The 22,956-nt window shown below is 47.1% G+C and overlaps 1 protein-coding gene across 2 annotated transcripts in view; it reads right to left on the bottom strand.

Annotated features, from left to right (window-relative positions):
* The window catches only part of PNPLA1 (patatin like phospholipase domain containing 1), a 49,579-nt gene that overhangs the window by 5,407 nt on the left and 21,216 nt on the right, over positions 1-22,956 (bottom strand). Inside the window, exons 2-9 of one of the 2 annotated variants that reach the window (XR_007152252.1) lie at positions 17,826-18,058; positions 16,614-16,679; positions 15,213-15,422; positions 13,034-13,094; positions 4,422-4,979; positions 1,717-1,795; positions 1,094-1,173; positions 238-363 (exon numbers count right to left, since the gene is read on the bottom strand). Coding sequence is in view for 1 of the 2 variants with exons in the window: in XM_047859308.1 (XP_047715264.1) it covers positions 238-363; positions 1,717-1,795; positions 4,422-4,979; positions 13,034-13,094; positions 15,213-15,422; positions 16,614-16,679; positions 17,826-18,058 (1,333 nt within the window). In the remaining variant the exon portion in view is untranslated. The remainder of the gene's footprint in view (positions 1-237; positions 364-1,093; positions 1,174-1,716; positions 1,796-4,421; positions 4,980-13,033; positions 13,095-15,212; positions 15,423-16,613; positions 16,680-17,825; positions 18,059-22,956) is intronic. The other variant, XM_047859308.1, reaches the window with a different exon arrangement.

The raw sequence follows: 22,956 nt of genomic DNA, 5'->3' as shown, positions 1-22,956 counted from the left end.
TCATCCCTATTTTACAGGTTGGGAAATAGAGGCTCAGATAGACCACTTGTCCTAGGCATGCTCACTGAGTGAGATAGCGGCCGACCAGGGATTTTCTGTTGGGTGGGTCAGACTCCAAAGCCCAGCTCCTAACCCTCCCGCTCTTACTGACTCCTCCCTACTCCTTGTGATCTTCCTGCAGACTGTTCCCAAAGCTTTTCCTCCCCAGACAATTTGAGAAACATTAGCCACACTCACTGCGCTTTGCTGCCTGGTTTTTTGGACCGTGGATGTCTTGGGAAGCCTTTTCTAGTGCCATTTGTTTTTTGTTTGTTCTTCTTGAATATTTTGCTCATCCAACTTGAGTCTTCGGCAGGGTTGTCCCTGAGTGAGAGATGAAGCAAATGGTTTGTTAATAACCTGTCCTGTGTTCCCCACCATCAGGGCCCTGCTCCAGCTCAGAAGGTAGACAGACACACCAATGCTATGGTTTTTAACCCTGGCTGAACACCAGAGTTCCACGGCAAACATTTATTTTATAATCAATGACTATTTAAGTAACATTATGCCAATCAGTCAATGGAAACTCAAACTCTTATACAGTTATATGTCAATGCAATAAAATTTAAACCATGTGAACAAAAATGCATAGTTTATGCCCAAGCACAAATTTTTAAAATTTATGCAAACTCTTTCAAAAAGTCTTTTAAAAAAATGTTTATTTATTTTTGAGAGAGAGAGAGAGACATCAAGGAGTGGCAGAGAGAGAGAGAGAGAGAGGGACAGAGGATCCAAAGCAGGCCCTGTGCTGACAGCAGAGAGCCCGATGCAAGCCTTGAACTCATGAACCATGAGATCATGACCTGAGCTGAAGTCGAATGCTCAACTGACTGAGCCACCCAGGTGCCCCCCAAAAGTCTCATAATGAAAATTATACTTAATGTGAGAAGCAGGTACATTTTAATATATTTGATATGATATGGAGTGGGAACATCAGAAGGACCTGCTCTCTCAATACCTGCAACTGTGGCCCTGAGAACCCCAGCCTCTGCCAGAGCTGCCCCAGGGGAGGAGGGATTAGGGTAGGGGAGGGGAAAGATACCCTTTGACCCACTCTCTGATCTCCTGCTGGTGCCTGACAATGGCCAGCCCAATTGGCAAGCAGCCAACGAGGGAGACTGGGTAATGCGGTCCCTAAAAAAAAGAAAAAAAAAAAAAAACAATCCTCAGGCCCTCTCAGAATGACCTCAAAGGTAATAATGGAGAACACGTTACACAACCCAGACAACTGATGTGCATTATAAAAAAAGATTTTCTGGGGACAATCTACAACATAGGAATATTAGCCCTCTTACCATGCTGATAGAAAATAATTTGGATTAAGGAAGGCCTTTGATAGAGTCCCTCAATTCATACTGTGCAGGGGCTACCTCAGGGTAGGATGTAACATGCCTGCTAGCTCTCTTGAACTGAGCTGGCTCCAGAGAGTAAGAAGTGAGGGGCTGCACATTCTCCTGCTGCTTTTGGAGAAGCTACATTGAGCACAAATAGCTCATTTCCCACTCGTTGCCCCCACTGAAGAAGAGAGAAGTGTAAAGGGGTGGACTGTAATCATACAAACTGGAAAAGGATCCCAGTGTTCCTAGGGCAGCTAAAGAGAAGGAAAAATTCACTCAGCTAGGCCCCCCGTTCCTTGGCCAAAGGAAAGAATGTGTCCCCAGTTAAAGGCAAACTTACATTGCATAGGGCTTGTTGGTGGCTTCCTTCACGTTAACCACAGGCATGGCACCTTTCCGACTTGAAGAGGCAAGGGGAGCTACAAAAGCAAAAATCGAGGAGACGTGAGTAAGGCGTGGACGGGGAGGAGTATTTAGTCATTTTTGAAATAACAATAGAAAGTAAGCAAGAGTATCCAGAAACAGTAAACGTCTCTCTTAATCTCAAATTCTCATGTTGACAGAGACCCAGGGCAGTGGCATCTTGTGACAGGATGGATACTGACCTTTGGTGTAGTGTTATCAACAATCCCCTCACAAAAAAGCAACTGTGTTAGGGCAAGTTTTCAGGAAAATCCCCCGTAGGGGCCTGAACCTTCCATCACCTGCTATGTGTAAAGCTTTTTTTCTTTTTTAATGGAAAAGAAAATATTAATAGTTTCATGACCATTGTTCTTAAGAAAGCTCTTTTCCTATTTTCTGTGAGTATGGGGATAGATAATATATGAAGATGACTGTGTAATTTTGTAATATGTATAAATAAAAATAATGTAAACTATATTTAAGTTCCTCCACTTGAAGTTCTTCCATTTGGGGTCTCGTTGGATATCCCTGGCTTTCCCAAATCTATTTGCAGCTCCTGTGTTTATGGATTTTCCTGGGACATTTTGCAACCCCTTCACCCCTAACAGCAACATGGCCACCACTAAATGACAGATCACACTAACCTCTGAGAGGCTCCCTTCTGCCCATCTCCCACAGATGGCCTAGGCTGTTGTTACTGAGGCCCAGCTGAAGACCATAACTATACAGCACTACTGAATGTAAGGGCCAGATGTTTCTTCATCATGAGGCTCTGCACTGTAGAATGTTCAGCAGCATCCTCGGTCTCTACATACCAGATGTCACCCACTAGCTGAAAATCAAAGATGTCTCCTGACATTGCCAAATGTCTCCTGAGGATAAAATGGCCCATAGTTCAGAAGCACTGGACTGTCTGTCCCCTCTGTCTACCCCCAGCATGAGCAAGGAATGCCAACTCAGGGCCCAGGATTGCCCAGGCTACCTGAAGATGGCTATCTTTGGACACGGGTGTGAATAACATAAAACAAATGCATTTAATTTAACAGCATGTAAGACAGCATGTGAAACACTTTGGCCAATTTTCTTACTTTTAAGGTCCTGGTATTTTACTGTGATTAAAAGGGTCAAATCTATTCCAGAGAAAGTGTACCCCTGATTTGGGGCAGATATGCCAAGAAGGAAACTGTCATGCTAGTCTGTGCTAATGTTTGCCCTAATAAATATGGGAGTTTGGTGGATGGACCATGGAGACCCTATGAGCTGGCTTTAGTCCATCATTTGGGGACCTCTCCCTTTGCCCCCACACAGACCATCCACAGTAGCCAAACAGGTATCTTCTTCATCCTGAATGTTCCTTGCACTTTCCTTCTGTGAAACTGAACATCTAGAATAAACAAAATCTGAATTTCTCATTCTACTCTGCCCCATCCTGTCTCACAAACCATGATCATCAAAATCTTGTTCATTTCAGCTCACCTGTCACCTCCAAGAAGCATTTCCTTAATCAATTACCTCAGACAGAAGCGATCTTTTAAAAAATTTTTTTAAATGTTTCTTCATTTTTGAAAGAGAGAAAGAGAGACAGAGCACGAGTTGGGAGGGGCAGAGAGAGAGGGAGACACAGAATCTGAAGCAGGCTCCAGGCCCTGAGCTGTCAGCACAGAGCCTGATGCCGTGCTGGAACTCACTGCGAGATCATGACCTGAGCTGAAGTCAGATGCTTAACTTGCTGAGCCACCCAGGCGCCCCAGAAGTGATCTTAATCTCTATGACTACTTGACTACCTCCCACGCTCCATTTTTGTTAGTGATGTAGCAGTTACTAATTTTTTCTGTATTTTTGAGGCTGGTATCTCTGTCATCCCCTCTGCTGGAGGGGAGATCTCTTGAGTGAGGAACTGAAAATTCTTCATCTTTGAAGACTCAAGAGCGGTACTTTGCAAGCTGTCTGTAGAAGATATTAGTTGTGAAGAACCAGTTTTTAAAAATCTTTTTTTTTTTTTTTTTTGCAATCCATAATGGAACTCGTACTTTTGTGAAATACAATGAATTAGTAGGAAAATGACCAAGCTCTTGGATGTCCTGACAATATTTATTGCTAAAAATAGTCCTAAATGCTTACTTTCAACCTCTGCTCATTTCATTGTAAATTAGTAACAAATAGTTTGGGGACCAGCATTGGTCCACAAGGCACTCTTTGAGTAGCCCTCCCCCAGCACAGTGGCTATCACAATAAAAACCTTCTGGTACAGCTCTTCTCAAACATGGTTCTCAAAAGAACCCCCTGGAGGACTTGTAAAAAATATAGATACCTGGGTCCCACTCCCTGAATCAGTAGGTCTGTGGTGGGGCCTGAGAACTTGCATTGCTAACAAGTTCCCAGGTGATGAGTTTGCTGTCACGGCCTCTGACCAACCTTTGAAAATCACTGGACTAAAAACCTGAACAAATGTCAAGAACACTGTCCCCTTGTGGTGGCCTATCCTCAAAACAGGAAAAGCCTCTAAAGCTAACTGCTCACGTCACCACTGCACCCCTCTAAAGCAATGGTTATCAGCTACCATGTTGTTGCACATTTGCCAAGGGGCTCCAGACATAAGAAATACTTCTGGCTTCTTCTGTGAGAAGCCAGAAGTGTCCATACCTTGGGGCTGTTCTGGGCCCAGGTCTTCCACGCGTAGCTGTGTAGGTGACGCTGAAGGAGAACATTGGGGCAATGTTTGAGATGTCACTACAGCCGGTGGCCTGGGTGACACAGATGACTGGGAGGGTGGGGATCTTGGTGGTGATCCAGTCGTTTGTACCTGCTGCTGTGATTGGACAGGTGTTGAGCTTAGTGCTAAGTGCACAGCTGGGAGTGATGCAGGCATCAGGTCATCTGGAGAATGTGATGGTGATGAGGCCAGCGCAGTGGCAGGTGACTGCTCAAATGAAGAGCCAGCTGGTGAAACAGGTGATTCTACAGGACGCTCATGTGTGGATTCAGGTCTCTCCACAGGCGAGAACACAAGTGGACCATGGCCGTCCTTTCCCTCCTCTTTGGGAGCCCACTGTGCGTGAAGTTGTATGGATTCCTCCTCTGTCTGGAGGCTTGATTGGCTGCCTTCAGGGCACTCATTGCCAAGGGCAAGTTCTATATTGCAGTACACTTCTACGCGGGGGAACATCACTCTCTTGGAGGGAGAATTGAGATAAGCATCATCTAGGAAAACAACAGCATGGGGTCACAGGTGGCATTTCTAACCCCTGGCATCAGCATGGTGTTTGCAAAAAGGGATTTCCCAAATTATTTTCATAAGCAGGATTAGTGCTTTTCAATGGCCTTTCTTTACTTACTCAAATTTATATTATTTGGTTGTGGATTGATTCACTTATTCAATGGGTATTTATTGAGCATCTATATATGTGCCAGGCATTATATCAGGCATTGAGGAATGAAGGGGACAAAAACAGTGTGATGGTTCCTGACTTCTTAGAGTGTGCAGTCTAGCATGGGGGCAGGCATTGACCCCCCAAATAATCTCAAGCTGTAGCCAAGACAAGTTCTAGGTAAGAGTGAAACATGATGTTAGCAGACAGGGAAGCAGGGAGGACTTAATCAGGAGGACTTTCCTGAGGAAGTGATATTTGAGCTGAGCTCTGAAGGGCGAGTGAAGGTCCAGGTGGGGGTCAGGATGGATGGGGAAGAGCATTTCCAACAGGGGGAACAGCACACACAAATGCCACAAGTTCAAGGGGGCATGAGGAGCGCCTGAAAGGTTAGTGTGGTTAGAACCGGGGTGGAGGCACTGTGGGGAGAGATAGGTCTGAGGAGGCCACAGGGGCCAGACCATGCTTGTAGACAACGTTGAGGGCCCTTGGTTTCCATGGAGACCATGAAAGACTTATAGGTGGGGCAATGCTGCACTACCTCTGGCTTTGGCGAGATCACTGTGGCTACTGAATGAAGACTCACTGAGAAGGGCCTAGGGGACCCAGGGAAACCTGTAAGGCTGCTCTGGAGAGGTGTTTGGGGCTTGCACCTGGAAGGAGATAGAAAGAAATAGAAGATTCTGTTTTGGAGGTAAAATAAATAAGAATTGGCACTGGACTGATTGAAGGAAGAGAGGAGGTAGCTGGTTTGCACAGCCAGATGGACGCTGGTTGCTGAGAGGGTGACCATGGAGGGGATGGGTCGGGGGAGCAGTGAGGAAGGCACAGGTTATGAGGTTGTTTGGGGACATGTGGATTTTAGGGGGCCTTAAAGATGTCCAAGGAGAGATGACAAATGGGCAGTTGGATACATGGGTTTGGATCTCAGAGAAGGGGTGAGGGTGAGGGTGTACCTTTGGGAGCCTCATCTATGAATGGTAACTGCAGCTGTGCTGGTGGCTGTGGAGGGATTGCCCAGGGAGGAAAAGCACAGTGAGAACAAGAGGGAGTCAGGACTGAGCGAGGAGAGGGGGAAGGGCGGAACCCAGGCCAAGTTTCTAAAACAGGCAAGAAAGATGTAGACTTTCTGTAGACCAAAGAAAGTTGCTGGTAAGAATCCAGTCGAGAGGTGGGGGTTCGATATATAAAAGAGAGATAGAATAATGGATGACTCAAGAGTCCTGAGATGGTGAAGGGGTCTGAGCACAGGCAGGGTGTGGGTTTTAGGCAAGAAGAGGGTTGCTTCCTTTAACTTTCGAGGAAAGAGGGAGACAGAGAAGGGTGAGTCTGTATATTCGGTAGTGCAAAGTTGAGAGAACTTCCCTCTGTTAGCTTTGTTTTTTTTCTGTGAAGTTGTTTGGATACAAATCCCTCTGCTGGGGATCAGGGAGAGGGGTAGTCTTGAGGTGGTGATTACAGAGGAGGAGAGAATGGCTTGACAAGACAAGTATTGCACGACTGTATTTTGTGTAGAAATCCACAAGCTAGTTCTAAAATTCATATGGGATCGGAAAGGACCTGGAATATACCAAACACCTTTGAAAAAACAAACAAAAAAAACAAACAAAACAAAGTTGGAGAACTAAGACTACCTGATACCAAGATTTATTATAAAGCTGCAGTGATCAAGACAGTATGACATTGACATAAAGACAGAGAAATTGATCAATGGCACAAAACAGTCTAGAACTAGACTCATGACATGTATAGACAACTGACTTTACTCAAAGGTGCAAAGTCACTTCATTAGAGAAAGCGTAGTCTTTTCAGTAAATAATACTGGAGGAACTGGATGTCCATATGCAAAAAAAACAAAAACAAAAACAAAAAAACCCCTTTGTTTTATACCTTGAACCACATCCAAAAATTAACTCAAATGGAATATAGACACAAATGAAAAGCCAAAAAACTATAAAACTTCTAGAAGGAAACAGAAAACATTTTTGTGATCTTGAGTAAGGCAAAGATTTCTTAGGTAAGACACCAAAAGCATGATTCATAAAGGAAGCAAATTAATAATAAGGGCCCTATCAAAATGAAAAACTCCTTTTCAGAATACTGTTAAGGAATTGGAAAGAGAAATCAGAGACTGAGAGACAATATTTGAAAGTCATATTTCTAATAAAGGGCATTTCCCTGGGACCATGACCTGAGCCGAAATCAAGAGTCAGACGCTCAACCGATTCAGCCACCCAAGTGCTCCTAATTTCTTAAACATTTAAATAATTATTAAATTATTGTCAAATGAAAAAGCAAAAACTATATACTATTCCAGGTATAGAAGAAGCCTTCTATGTTCCCATTATCTTTCCTACATACCCTATCCTGAGTTTGAGTTTTATAATTTCTATACGATTTTGTACTTTCCAAATTTATGTACTATAAAAATATACATTATTTTTGTAGTATTTTGTACCAATTGAAATAAATCATTATCCATTCTCCTTTTTTAAAAAAAGAATATATAAAAGCTTTTAAATAAAACAATTCAATTTTTAGATGGGCAAAAGGGCCCACTGAAAGAGTTTCCAATGGCCAAAGCTGGAACAATGTGAGTAGCAAAATAAATAAAGTAAGATTGAAAAATAACCCAAATAATAAAATAAGTATCCACGAGTCCATACTGAAACAAACAAGCGATTGAAGAAGTACACAAATAGGGGAGAAGAGACAAATCTTCCAAGAAGAGAGATTTATGTAGATACCCTGCCCTCATTCCCTGCCCTCAAGGAAGTAAAGCCTAACTCTCACCCCTTAAGTGTGGGCTGTGCATAGTGACTTCTTTCCAGAGAGCACAGTATAGAAAGGGGGGAAAAGAGCAACTTCACAGTGGAGAAACCCAATAAACACCACTGCAGACAAGTGCAAGGTCAACATCATGGGTGATATGCCATGGGGATAGCATGTATGTACCCTCGATATAATGTGGCGGCAACGGCACTTTGCCTCTGTGGTCTTCCTCTCTGGAACCCAGAACCCCAGTCTAATCATGAGGAAAACATCAGACAAACCCCAACTAAGGAACATTCCACAAAATATCTGGCCAGTACTCAAATCTTCCAAGGTCATTAAAAACAAGAAGAGTCGGGCACTTGGGTGGCTCCGTCGGTTGAGGGTCTGACTTGGGCTCAGGTCATGATCTCACAGCTCGGTTCGTGTGTTCAAGCCCTACATCGAGCTTGCTGCTGTCAGCGCAGAGCCCACTTCAGATCCTCTGTCCTTCTCTCTGCCCCTCCCCCGCTTGTGCTCTCTCAAAAATAAACATGAAAAACAAACATAAAACAAGGAGAGTCTGAGAGAGTGTCATGGATACAAGGAACCTAAAGAGACACCATGGCAGAATGTGATGTGGTCTCCTGAAGGGGATCCTGGATCAGAAAAAAGACATTAGGTTAAAAAGGAAGGAAATCTGAATATACGGCTTCAATTAATAATAACATCAAGAGGCGCCTGGGTGGCGCAGTCGGTTAAGCGTCCGACTTCAGCCAGGTCACGATCTCGCGGTCCGTGAGTTCGAGCCCCGTGTCGGGCTCTGGGCTGATGGCTCAGAGTCTGGAGCCTGTTTCCGATTCTGTGTCTCCCTCTCTCTCTGCCCCTCCCCCGTTCATGCTCTGTCTCTCTCTGTCCCAAAAATAAATAAATGTTGAAAAAAAATTAAAAAAAAATAATAATAACATCAATATTAGTGAAATAATTGTAAACACTACACTATACTATGTACCAAATTTTCCATGTACCATCTCATGGGTGTGAGACATTATACTAGGGAATGAGGAGTATATGGAAGCTGTCCATACCATTTTCATATTTTTTCTGTGAATCTAGAACTATTCTTAAATAGTGGGAAACGACCAACAGAATCGAACACTTCGACAAAGAAGATATGTAGATGGCAAATAAGCACATGAAAAGATGCTGAACATCATTAGTCATTAAGGAAATACAAATTAAAATCACAATAAGATACCACCACACAACCAATCAAATGGCTCAAACTAAAAAGACTGACCATTTCAAGCGTTGGTGATAATTTGGAGACACTGGAACTCTCATACGCTGCTGTGGGGATGTAAAATGGTCCAGCCACTTCAGAAAATAGTTTGGCAGTCTCTTAAAAAGTTAAACATACATTCTGGGTATACGTCCTTAGTCAGTATACGTCCCAAAGAATTGAAAACAGGATCTCGAAGATTATTTGCACATCCACGTTCATTGCATCATTATTCACAATAGCCAAGAGGAAGAAGCAACCCAAATTGTTCATTGATAGGTAAAGATGGATAAACCTTGAGGACATTATGAGAGTGAAATACACCAGTCACAAAAAGACAAATACTGTATGACTCCATTGACACGCGGTATCTAAAGTAGTCAGTCTCCTAGAAGTAGAAAATAGGACGGTGGCTTCTAGGGCTTTGGAGAAGGAGAAATGAGTTGTTGATCAATGGTATAGAGTTTCAGTTTTGCAAGACAAAAAAGTTCTGGAGATGGGTTGTACAATGCGAATATACTTAACACTACTCGACTGTCTGCTTACAAATGGTTAAGATGGTAAATTCTATGCTATGTGTGTTTACCCTGGTTATATGTATATAGAATTCTATAATTAAATGTACATTCACCATACCACCTTGACATTCCACTCCTAGGTATTAACCCAAGAGAAATGAAAGCATGCGTTTGTGCTAAGACTCCATGAGTATTCGCAGCAGCTTTATTCATGAGAGCCCCAAACTGGATACGACCTAAATGTCCATGAATGGGGGAACGGATAAACGAACTGTGGTATCTTCATAAATGGAATGGAATGGAAAAAGGAATGAACCATTTATACATGCAATAACACGATGAATCTCAGAATAATTATACTGAGTGAAAGAATGCGGACCAAAAAGAGTCCATACTGTAAGTCCATACTGGAAATGTGTATAATGACAGGAAGTGGGGGGAAGAGGGAGGGGTCACAAAGGAGGTGGAGGAAACTTTGGGCATGATGGATGATGGTTCACTCTCTTGACTGTGGTGCTGGTTTCACAAGTGTGTGTGTGTGCGAGTGTGTGTGTGTGTGTGTGTGTGTGTGTGAGAAAGAGAGAGAGAGAGAGAGAGAAGTTAAATTGTGAGAGGGAGGAAGGTGCCAAAGAAGCAAGAAGGCCAAGAAGGAAGGGAGGGAGGGAGGAAGGAAGGAAGAAAGGAAGGAAGGAAGGAAGGGAAGAAGAGAAGAAGGAAAAAAGGAAAGGAGGGAGGGAGGGAGTCGGTCAGCCTGGCCAGGCACGCCCGGATGCCAGATGGATATTTTAGACAGGGCATCCTCTGAGCTCCAACCTCACTCAACGCCCACATGCACACGTCTGTGTGGGGAATGTGGATTTTCAAGCACACCAGCAGGCAGTGCCCTTCCCTTTGGCAGAAGGCTGCTGCTGGGGGAGGCCAAGGGTGGAGAGGGAAGCTCGCCTGGCAGCAGGAATAATTAGGAGGATGTGAGTCCTTAGGAGGGCGGAAAAGGGGGATGCCAGGAGGCGGGTGGAGGCATTGAGGGCGACACCGCGGGTGTGGCTTGCTGCCAGAGCTGACCCCCTCTCCAGAAACCAGCAGGGCGGAAGGCTGGAGCGGACTCCCATTTTTCTGTTCCCAGATGGCAGGTGGGAATTAAGAGTGTGGCTCTGGGCACCAGCCACGATTTCTCAGGATGTGTCATACCTCCTGCTCGCATCTGGTGCTGAGAGGAAAATCCAGCCCCACCACACCCAAGAGGATGTAGGGGTGGAGCTGAAGGCCGCACGGACAAAGCCATGCCAACACTGGCAAATTGGAAAAGCGATCAGAAATCATAGCCGGCACGAGGCATTTTCTTCCTTATGAGTTGTGCCTGTTCCCACTTGGAGTGATTCCAGGACCTCTGGGAAAACCCGCCATGCTCCACACACAGCCCTAATTCTTTAGCGGATGCCCGAAATGCTACTATTTGAGTCTTGTCCTTGGCTTTGAGACTGCCGTTTACACCATCATGTAAATGATGGGGCCGGGGGAGGGGGCGATGGCTCTGGGTTCCTCCCAGAGGCTGGCAGAGGGACTACTGAGAAGTGGAGGAAACCAGAGATGCTTAGCAAGGCACTTCATAACTCTCCCCAGGGCTTTCCCTGAGAGGAAGAGAAGGAAATTCTAGGGGAGAGATAGGCAGCCAGGCTGCTGAGGTGTAGACGGGTCTCCTGAGGCAGGGACTGGTATCTGCTCTAAAATCCCAGCCCCAGATCAGGGGATCCCCCAACCCCAAGTCCCCTAGTACACACCATCACAGAGGGAAGAGTGAAGGGGCTCCCCAGCTGGTGGTGGGAAGGACCCTAGGCCCTCGCCAACCCCTCCTATTCCTGAGGCTCTGTAGGTGAGACCCATCTCCACCCCTTGGGTGGTCCTCCTTTTGGACACTTGGGAATCAGTCCTCACATCTGTCACCCATGTAAATGTGGAGCGGGGAAGTTGTCAGAGAAGAGTCAGGGCTAGGGGGAGCCTGTCCTGCAGAGAGCTGAGAAGAGGTGTGTGTCTCCAAGGTCAGAGGGTCAGTGGGCTGGATTGACTGTGTCTAGGAATAAAATTCTGATCAGCCTCCTTCTACAGATGAGGAAGATGAGGTGCTGGGAGATGAATTACCTGCTCAAAGTCACACAGTTAGTACGGGTCAGGAATCAGGATTTAACCCTCTTTACAGATTAGGAGTCAGGACAGAGAAGGCAAGTGATTTCCCTGAGTTCACACAGCTGGTGGGGAGGGGGGGAGTGAGAATCCTGGCCCAGGCCTTGCCTCCAGAACCCATGTTACCTCCATCCTTCTCTCTTGCTTCTCCTACCCCTTGCGGGAAGAATGGCCCCAGGAGAAAGGAAAAAGTCAGGAGAAGGGGAACTTGGGAAAGCAGGAAGCAACTTTGAAGGAAAAAAAGTCAACACATCCTATGGAAAAAAAAAAAAACCCACGTTCGATCCCTTAATCTCGCTCCTAAAATATATATATTTTTAAGTATGTACACAAGAAGCTCACCGCAGCATTCCCTATAATAGTGAACATTTGGAAACTCAAAGGAATGATCAAAATTTGCTGCACAACTGCGATGAAATATCACACAATTGCCAAAAAAGACAATCGCAAAGACCATATGACAACGCGGGGGGAAAAAACACTTCCTTTGATCCAGGAATCCTTTTTTCTGGAAATATGTCCTATGGGCACAATTCTAAGTATGAAAAAAGTCTTGTTTCTTTCCTTTTATCAAAGATGTTTGCCACGGTCTTCATGGAGTTAGCGTGTGTAATACACGCCGTTGGAATCTTCCACACAAGAATGCACGGAGGAGGCGCAAGTGTAGGAACCACACTTGCTAAACCAACACAGGGCACAGGCTCTTCCCTCTCATTTGTTGATCAATAAGTCACTTGGAGTCTTACACAAATATATACTAGTCATTTCTAGTTCTACATTAACAGTACGATTGTCTTGGAAAGAATATAAAATGAAACAACACGAAAATGGAATCCCTCCAGGAAGATGCGAGCTATGTGTTTTCCTAAACATGGTTCTTAAATCCAGAAACATGCCTGTACAAAAGCCTATCCACTGACCCCGCAGTTACCCTAAAAAGCACTTTTCCATGAAGATCCCAATTTCTGGCCCGGACAATGCAAGCTACCGGATCCCCGCACCCATTTCGGGAACTCCTGGGCAAGGGCATCTCTAGTTCACAAAGTGGAGGGGAAGCCTCCTCGACTGAGCCTTTCTACTTCCTGTCTTTGCCCCTCCCTTCCTGTCTTTGCCCCACCCCCAACCCACCCCTTCCTTGGGGCCCCATTTGGCACTTACTCAACCTCCTCAAGTAGGACACGGCATCTTCGTACCCTCGGTAGTAGTAGTTGTGCAGGATCTGCGAGGAGGGAAAGCGGGAGAAAAAACTAAGGCTGCAGCAAGGGAGACAGACGACGTCCCTTCACCCAAAGAAGCTACTTTCATTGCCCTTGAGCTTTATTTGATGAGCTTTTCAAAATGTACCCATCCAGCATCCCATCCCTCACTATCTGCTAAGAAGTGGGGAGCAGTTCCTGATCATGCGTCCATAGTGATGGTGCGTTAGTTTGTGAAACCATTTACAGCTGATCATCAACTTCTCCTGGGCAGGGGAGGGTGAGATGTTTCTAATAGAACCAGAGAAGGTGCATTTGGGCCATATGAAGAACAGAGTTTGGAGACTGGGTTCAAATTCCAGTGCTGCCACTTCTTGGCTGTGTAGATACAACCTCTCACAGCCTCAGTTTTTTTACCTTTAAAATGGGAATAATAATAAGAAATAATAATAATAATAATATCTACTGCAAAGGATGCTGGAGGATTACATGACATTATTCACAAAGCCTTTTCATAAAGAGCTGGATAGTAAATACTTTGGGCTTGGAAGCCACAGATAGTCTCTGTCTCTTCTTGTTGTCTTTATGTTCTAGTTCTCGTTCTTCTTGTTCTTCTCCTTCTCCTCCCTCCTCCTCTTCCACTCCCCCCTCTCCCTCCTCTTCCTCCTTCCCCTCCTCCTCCTCCTTCTTTTTCTTTTCTTCTTCTTCTTCTTCTTCTTCTTCCTCTTCTTCTTCCTCTTCTTCTTTCTTCTTCTTCTTCTTCTTCTTCTTCTTCTTCTTCCTCTTCTTCTTTCTTCTTCTTCTTTCTTCTTCTTCTTCTTCTTCTTCTTCTTCTTCTTCTTCTCCTTCTTCCCCCTCTCCCCCTCCTCCTTTCTCTGCTTCTTCTGTTTCTTCCTCCTTCTCCTCCTCTCCTTCTCCTCTTCTTGTTTTCTATCCTGTTCTTCTTCTTCCTCTTCTTCCTCTTCTCCTCTTTCTCCTTCCCCTTACTCTTTTCCTTCTCTTTCTTCTCCTTTACAATGCTCGAAAAATGGAAAGCCTATTCTGAGCTCACAGGCCAGAATAAAACCCACGCCACCTTGAGAATGGAAGTACTGATTGTAAGCAGAAACATGAGTTCCAGAGGCTCTGATGAATACAATGCATTTGTTCCATCTTTCTTGAACTGCCTATGTGTGGATTGCTTTTATGAAACTAAGTAGACATAATCTTTACGGATAAACTAGTATAAGGCAGATGCTAGAATTCCTAATGCAACAGTTGGAGGACAAAGAATCAATCGGATTAATAAAATATCTTGTGTATCCATAGCCTGGCTAAGCATAATAGTGTTTTGAGTGTGAGTTTTGTAAATAATAATTAGACTGTAAGTCACAAAACTGGCTTAGAGGAGTTATCATTCAAACAACAATTACTGAGAACCTTCTATCAGCAATGCCCTTTGTAGACACGGTGAGTATAGTCAAAGAAATGAGTAAAGCTTGATGCCTGCTTCTAGGATCACACTTCTGTGCTGAAGAAAGACATGTATTTTGTAAGTGATAAAAAAAACAATTTTTTAAAACAAACTTTATTTTTGGGGCACCTGGTGGTTCAGTTGGTTAAGCATCCAGCTTGGCTCAGGTCATGATCTCACGGTTCATGAGTTTGAGCCCCGTATCAGGTTCTCTGCTGTCAGCATAGAGCCCACTTTGGATCCTCTGTCCCCCTCTCTCTCTACCCCTACTCCACTCATGCTCTCTCTCTCTCTCTCAAAAATAAATAAACAGTAAAAAAAAAATATTTATTTTTTTAGAGCAGTTTTGGAAATTGAAAAATAAAAACAAAAACCAAGACGCTGGCTGGATTTGGCCCATGGGCCATCGTGGCTGATGCCTACATTACATGTCAGAGGGGAAACGCTCAGGTGACATTTCTCTCAGCAGTTCTGACATATCTCATTTTACAGGGGGGAAAAATTGAGACTGGGAGCACTTAGGGGTCTCATTCACATAGCTGGTTCATGGCAAGGCCAGGAATCAGGTTTAGAAGGAAGTTTAAGGAGACGTAGATGGAGCTGTGTGGGCCCCATTGGCTCCCAGGCCTCGCCACCAGTCCCTGCCCCCCTCTCCCAGTCCTCCTCCCTTCCACGTCTGTCCTCTCACCAGCAGGTCTGGCGGGAACAAGGCATGGGTCATCCTGGCGATGTTCTCCAGGGAGAACTGGAAGGAGCAGTTGAACATGCGGAAGTCGTGGAAGATGGCAGGGCAGTCCCGGGGGCAGATGTCCTGCTGCCCGCTGAAGGTAGAGATGGTGATAGAGTCGGTCCAGAAGGAGCAGGGCTGCATGCCCGTGAAGCCCCCATCGATGTAGCGCTATGGGGGGCAGGAAGAGTGATACATGCTCATCTGGGGTCAGAGGTCCTCTTCCCCACCCAGGGAGTACACCCAGGAAATGGGTCCCTTGGGACAAACCTTGAGACCCAGGTCCAGGTGGGTGCGTGGCGTGTCCATGGTGGCCCCCAAACTCCCAGCCCAGTGCTCTGTCCCTACACTGTGTCCCCACAGCCATCTCAGTGGTGCTGAGGTGGGGCTCCCAGGCCTCTGTGGGGAGAAGGCCTTCCATACTCTGGATAGAGCAGGAGCAAATGCTCTTCCATACACCTCCCCTCCCAGGCTACCCCACCTGAACCACTCAACTGTTGAAGGGGGCCCTGGGAATGGAGCCTGTTCCCGTGGCCTTTTGAGAAGGTGAACACAAGGTGGGTCCGTGCAGGTCTCTCCAGACCGCAGTGGGTCCACACTGCCTCCCTCTTTTAGGTCAGGTATCCTCAGCACTCTCCAGGGCACCCCTGATCATGGCCTAGCCACCAGCCACCACACTTCCCTTCCCTCCTGGGGCTTCTGTTTCCTCAGCTATGAACACAGGACCACAGATCCTGAGGCTCTAACTCTCTGGGGTGCCTGGGAAGTACCCAGCTGACATGTAACATGTGCTCCATCTACTAGCTGAATCCTGGGTCTTATTTTCTTTCTATATAAAATGAGAAGGGGGCATGAGTTAGACCCTCCTCCTCGGAGTGTGGGGCCTGGACCCGCAGCACTGGCATCAGCCAAAGCCGGTTAGAGGTGCAGAGTCTCTGGCCCCAGGTCTAGTGGATCAGATTTTGCATTATTTTACCAGACCTCCCTGGGTGATTCATATGCACTAGCCTAGATGACGTTAAAGGTCCCCATTGTTCCAGGTACCAATGTCACAGGGTCTGTATCCTACATTCTCTGTCAAGTATGAGAAAATCCAGCAAGCCTATGGAGTTTTGACTAGCCAGGCTCAATAATGGGTTGGTGGGTCCAGAGTGAAGCCCGATATATGGAGGGGAAGTTCATCTCAAAGCCCCAGAAATCCGTCTACACTGGGAATTCTAAGTAGAAAAACACAAGAATCTTTCCAACTCTTGGTCTTTCCACTGAATCCTGAGACCACCCCCAGCCCTCCCAGATGAGGGCCGTAGGGACCCGAGGCACCCCTGGGTCCTGGCTCACCCCCTCCCATGCCGAAGCACTCACCACGCCCCGGTAAGTTGGAGGAATGAGGCCGCAGTACACGGGGACAAAGCAGCTGCAGTAGAGTGCCTGTGGGGAGAGAAAGGGCTGAGACACCCTGGCAGCTGGGTGGGCTGGGAGGGCTCACCAGCAGGCTTCTGGGCCACCACCATCCTGGCCCTTCTTAAATCCAAGGCAGACGCACTGCCCTGGGGAGCAGAGCCTCAAGTTCAATTCCTGGCCTGGCCCTAACTAGCTGGGTCCTCGTTACCCTACTAGGTAGTCAGGGCCCGATATCCCAGCTTTAAAGAGAGGGAGCCGCCTCAGTGACCTCCAGGGTCCCTTCTAGCACCATGTCTCCACGAATCCAGTGGAACCCAACAACCATTCATGTATGTGTGGCCAGGTCCAGGCTCTGGAATCAAAGGAGGGTGAGACGCCCACCCTTACGAATGCCCAACGAGGGAGAGTAAGCATGTCATTTACTAATGACAGTACATGGTGAGACAGGTGCCGCGATGGAGATGAGCCAGGGCACTGTGGCCCCAAAAGAGGAGTATCCAACCCAGGGGAGGGTGGGGCAGGCTGGTGATGATGGAACGTACCCAGAAAGAGCAGCTAGAGTCTTGTCAAGCGGGTGAAGTGAGCTGGGAAGGAGGGAAGGGCATCCCAGGCAGAGCACCTCAGGTGCAAAGGCACAGAGGCCTGCTTTCTGTGGTTTGCTCTGGTTGACATGAGTAAGAGTGGAGCTGATAGAAGAGGGCTTGGAGAGAAAAGTCTTGAAGAGCTGAGTGCTAATAAACCCAGGGGGACACGAAGTAGGTGGAGGAGGTGTCCACAGCCACGGCCTATTCATTCCCCCACGGCCACGATCATGGCCGTGCCAGTGTGGGGCTGTGAGGATGGGTGGCAGGGCCTTGTATTCAGGAGAGGAGAAGGGGGTGGAGATATGGGACAGAGGGAGGGGCCCGGAGAAGAGGCCACTTAACCCTTTTGTCCTGAAAATTGGGCAGACCCACAGCGCTGTCCAACAGTAATCATTCATGACTGAAATTTGTATTAATGAGCATCAGACAGTGCACAGAGTGCCCTTTCCGAAGTGATGCCCCACTGGGTGATAATTCAACCTTTTTATCAAGGGCCGTTGGAAGACAGGCGACAGAATGGGGGACCGTCTCCACAAACTGGGCCCCACTCCCTGGGCCCCGCCCCCACACCCTGGGCCCCGCCCCTTGCCTCGATGAGCTCTTCCTTGGATGTGTACTCTGAAACCACGACACTCTCTCCATCTGTGAACCGAGTGAGGGACACGTGGAGCTTCCCCGTGGCGGCCTTGTAGGAGTCCTCAGGCAGGACCTTGTACAGAAACTGCCTCATCATCTGCACCATCTTGCAAGATGGGGACAAGGGTCCCAGGAAGGATTTCTTCACCTCGGCCACACCTACATTGAGGACCCTGAGGTACTCATCTGTGGAGGAAGCAGAGAAGAGCCCGCGGTCAGCAGCTCTTGGACAAGAGGGGTCGCTGATGACTATGCCACCTCACGCCGTCTCCAACAGATGGGAAACCCTAGAATTTGGAAGCAGGGCCGGTCTCCGGAGTCGGCTTGTCGTTCTGCACAGGAGGAGAACAAGGCGCGAAGAATGAAGTCACTGGCCCCAGAGAGTCCACGGCTAGTCAATGGCAGAACTAGACCCAGGCATCCTGCCTCCTTTCATATCGAGGGCAGGGGACCGCTTTCCTACCCCGCACTATTTTCTCTGGCGTCCAGTCACCACATCTGGAAATCTACCACCAGACTGCATTCTTCTGGGGTCTTAGGGGCTTTTAGCCCTGGGTGAGATTCCTCTTAAAACACTGATACGGTGGAAAGCCTTCACCAAGTGACACCTTGTGACACTTGCTTAGTGCCCACTAAATCTGTGAGCAGGGAAGGGGCACTGGCCTTGAGGCGAACTTTGTCTTGAAACGATTGCGTCATCTTCCCTTTATAGCCCCTGGTACAGGCGTGAGAGAGAGAAGGCCCTGAGGTGTGGAGCACAAAGGCCAGGTCTCCGGGATGGGGAGAGGAACCTTCTCCCTCCTTCTGGGAGGAACAGGTTGCATAAGGACCTACCCATGCGAGATGGGGTTTGGAGGGCAGACGTGTTGTTCAGGGGATTGCAGAGAAAGGTGTAACCTGTCTCCAGAATTCCCCTGGGGACGTTAGCCTTGTCCGCTCAAAAAGAAACTGCAATCTTGCCGATTCTCACAGCAACACCATGAGGTGGGTATTTCCAACCTCATTTTACTGATCCGGAGACCGAGGTTCGGAGAGATCGGTCAAGGTCAACTGGCCCAAGGTCAACTCCCTGGAGAGTGCACAGTCAGATTTTAACCTAGACCCCAGAACCCATACTGCTCCCACTCCACTAAGCCACAAGCTTCTAGAGCCGGGCCTGTACCTGTTACTCACCAGTTGCTGTTAATGTCTACCCTGTGCAAACCCTCTGGCAAAATCGGAAGCAGAAATAGCATTTGGGAAGTTGGGCAGTCACGAGCTCTCTGGCTCTGGAGGTAATTAAGCAGAGATGGGGCAAGTACCTCAGTCAGAGGACTTATCAAAGAGATTCCTGCGTGAGTGCTAAGATTCCTTCCAACGTGGAGATTCTTAGATTCTTGGGGGGGTGCCCAGCAATATATCTGGGGAGTTATCGCGGTGGATATTATTTTCCTACTTACAAATAGAGCGGCTGAGGCACAGAGAGGTTAAGTGATTTGCCCAAAGTGACACACAGCAATTTAGGGACAAACCAAAGCTCAGGACTCTCTACACCCTCATGTTTTACAGTTCAGATCATTTCCCATTAATCCTGGAGGTGGATGGGATAAAGAGATTTAGCATCGTTTTACAGATGTAGAAACTGAGGCAGAGAGAAGCTAAGTGCCTTGTCTGAGGTCGGAGAGCCAGGCAGTGTTTGCTCCCACTCTAAACCCCACCTTCTTCCCCCGGGCGTTGGACTGATCCCAGAGGCTGAGCCAGCTGGGTTGCCATGGTGACAGCCTTCTTTTCCTCCCCCCACCGACATCCAGAGTCACAGCTGCATATGTGTAGTAGGGACTGACCTGAGCGACAGAGCATCGTAGCTGTCACCCTCTTACAGGGGAGGGTGCTCCCGACAGGTGGGAAGGCCCTGCAGTTTTGGTAAGGCTGGCTTTACCATGTGCCAACAACTTGTACCAACAGCGTTTTCCCTCAAGGGAGGGCGATGGCCAGCTCACCAGTAGTTGTGAAGTGACTGCGCATTTGGACGCTAAGAGGCTAGGTCCCAGAGTTCTCGCCCACAAGACCAGTCAGGATGGGGAGGCAAACCAGGGTGGAGGTATGCCATTTCAATGAGCAGCTTGAGTGGCCTTGCATGGGTTGGTGGCCTTTCCCACAATGCCTGTGGGCCAGGAACCCTTGGTTGAGCTTGCCCCCCCACACCTGAACTCCCGGCAGGAGATGCTCACTGGGACTGCTGGAAGAAAATTTGGTCCCATTGCACAAGAAACACATGTTCCTCGTGGAAAAAAATAATTTTGAAAAATGCAGAGAAGCAAAAAGATAAAAATTGAAGGGTTTTGGGATCCCTCCAACCAGAGATTAACATCTAGTTTATGTCTTCCCGGATTATATATTTTATTACATGCATTCTCCTTATAAGAATACATACATGGAGTCATACAATATACATTATTTTGTAATTGATTGGGTTTTTTTGACCTAATAAATCGTGTCTTTCCACATCAGTAAGTACCTGTTTATAACCCAATTTACACGCAGCGTGGAAAGCTATTGTAAGGTTGTGCCATTATTTACCGAGGAAGTCCCCAGTAGGGGTCGGTTATTTATTTTGTTTCTTTGCTTTTTCTATGTTTCTTTGCTTTTCAATGCTGCAGTGAAGAATCTCATGCTAATTGTGTGTGTGTGTGTGTGTGTGTGTGTGTGTGCGTGCGCGCGCCTACGTCTTGTTCTTAATTATTTTCTTTAGGATAAATTCCTAGAGGTGGGAATGCTAGGTCAAAGGCAGGCATGTTTCATCTTGCAATGCTTATTTGAATCATGGCATTTGTGTATTATCCATTTACAGCTTACTCTCAGCTCTTCATGAGTGGCGATGGGTGACAGGGACAAAGCAGTGACCGAGATAATAGAAATAGTATAGACCTCTCCAATATACTGACATCTGAAAATAGCGCTGTCTAGAAATCAGCAGTGCTCAAGCCAGAATCATGTAGCCAGGGAAGGAGGGGACAGGAGATTGTCTGATTTCTCCCACTCGGGTGCCCAGTTTAACCTTCTTTCTTGCTGCGCATTGGGACTGTATAGCAAAGGATGCCTTTATCTCTGCCTCTCCTTGTTTCCTTTTCGAGGGCTCTCTGTGTGTGTCCCTGTCGTCAACATCTCTGACCATCCCTTTCTCTGTCTCTCTTTGTCTCTCTCTCCCTTCTTTCTCCCTCTTTTCCCAGCCGAGAGAGAAGCAACTAATCTTCTGGTTAAACAAGTCTCTGCTGGTAGAGAGTCAAGTGTTAAGCATAGCAATTGCTGGATGCTGGGAGGAGGGATAAATTTAGCTTGCTTCTTTATCTCTGTACTTTCCAGCACCTTCTCCCATTTAAAGGCCTCCTTCCAAGCTGCAGGCTGCTGGGCTCCGAGACACAGTATCCCACACTGACCACAGCAAGATGGGATTTAAAAGCAGCACCACAGGAAACTCAAGGTTGGCTCTCCCACCCCAGCCCACACTTGCCACATTCATTTCTGCTTCCTCCCACCTCCTTTCGCACCTTTTATTATCTAAGTGCAGTCTGTCTCCCAAGCCAAGAAGAAGATTCTTTGGGGGAAGATCCTTATGGTCCTCGCCTCTCTAAGGCCTATCACTGCACCCCGCCTGCGGAAGGCCCTCCAGAAACCTTTGCTAGAAGCTGGAAACTCCTCAAGGACAAGGGATGGGCCATACTCACCTTTGCCCACCAAGCAAGTGCCCACGACACATGATGGGTGTTCAATATTTATTCAGTATGTGAACAAAGAAACATAAAAACCTGACAGGGAGGAAAAGCAAGCATTGGAGATGCTCCCAGGGAAGAGCTACTTGACTTAATTACCTAGTAAAAGCCTGAAAGCAAGGTCATCCCAGAGAGACGGATAGATAACAGGGTCAACGGTATTGATAACTGTGGCCAATTGACCAAATTTTATGCATCTGTCGTGCCAAGAATTTCAACAGAAAAATAAATACATAAGATGTTGGGACTGGGAGGTTTTGAAGGGCATTTGGAAGCTACTCCGGGTCTTAGCCACTCAGAGAGTCGTTTTACTCTTTTTAGGACCAGATCCATTTCTTGGAAAGAGCGCAGGCTTTGGAGCCAGGGAGATGTGGTTCAAATCCCAGCTTTGCCACATACTATCTGGGCCATCACTGGCAAGTCAAATAAGTTCTTCCAGTCCCAATTTTAGAATCTATAAAATGGGAATAATACTACCTTACTGGGTTGTGATGAGGCAGATTGCTTTTTAGGTGCCTGCACATAGTACTTGCTCACTATCAGTTACGCCAGGAATTCTCCTTGTGACCACGGAGAAGTCTTCTTGATGTTTCTGGCGTTCAGCTTTCTCATTTGAACTGGGCACAATGATCCCTGCCCCCACATCTTTATCGAGGTGGGCTCAGGCTCACTTTTGGATGCAAAGGAGCAAAGTAAAAACACTGTGGAGACGGGACAGTGTGCCTCTGTTTCAGGGTGCAGTAAGGTGCTAGGTCAGCTGTAATGTGCTGTGGCTATCCACACTCTCTCCCTCTCTTGCCAACTTGGGGGGCTCTACAGATTTAGTAGGGAAAAGGGGCAGGGTTTAGAAGTATCACTGAGGAGGAAGGAATAAGATATGTTTATCTTATGTATTTGCTTAAATCTAATGCCTCTTCCCCCCCCCCCCCCCCCCATCTCTTTGTGAGACCAAGGATGGTCTCAATCTGGCTTATCCTTTCGTCCCTAGCGCCCGATATGGTGCCCGGAACACGGTAGGCACTTAATAAACATGATTGCATGCATGGATAATGAATAAATGAATGAACCTCAGGAATCGAAGGAGGGCACTGAGGTCCAGAGAGAGAAGCAGCTTATCCGAGGTGCCCCGAGAATAAACCCGCTTCTCTTCCCCTCCTCCACACGGCCTCTTGCTAAGTGAAAAATCCTGGAAAGATGGGCACGTGGCGGCCGACAACTTAAACTGCTGGGGATCTCCTTCGCAGGGTGCCCGGATGGGGTCTGCGGCGGCGCGGGGTAGATCTGCGGTGGAGGATGGGACTGAGCGCCCTCCGTCTCCCGCGGACTGGTAGCCTA

Source organism: Prionailurus viverrinus, chromosome B2 (assembly GCF_022837055.1).
Source record: "Prionailurus viverrinus isolate Anna chromosome B2, UM_Priviv_1.0, whole genome shotgun sequence".
In the NCBI taxonomy this organism is placed as follows: domain Eukaryota; kingdom Metazoa; phylum Chordata; class Mammalia; order Carnivora; family Felidae; genus Prionailurus; species Prionailurus viverrinus.
Note: the sequence above shows the minus strand (reverse complement) of the source record. Positions and strands in the feature narration are given on the sequence as shown.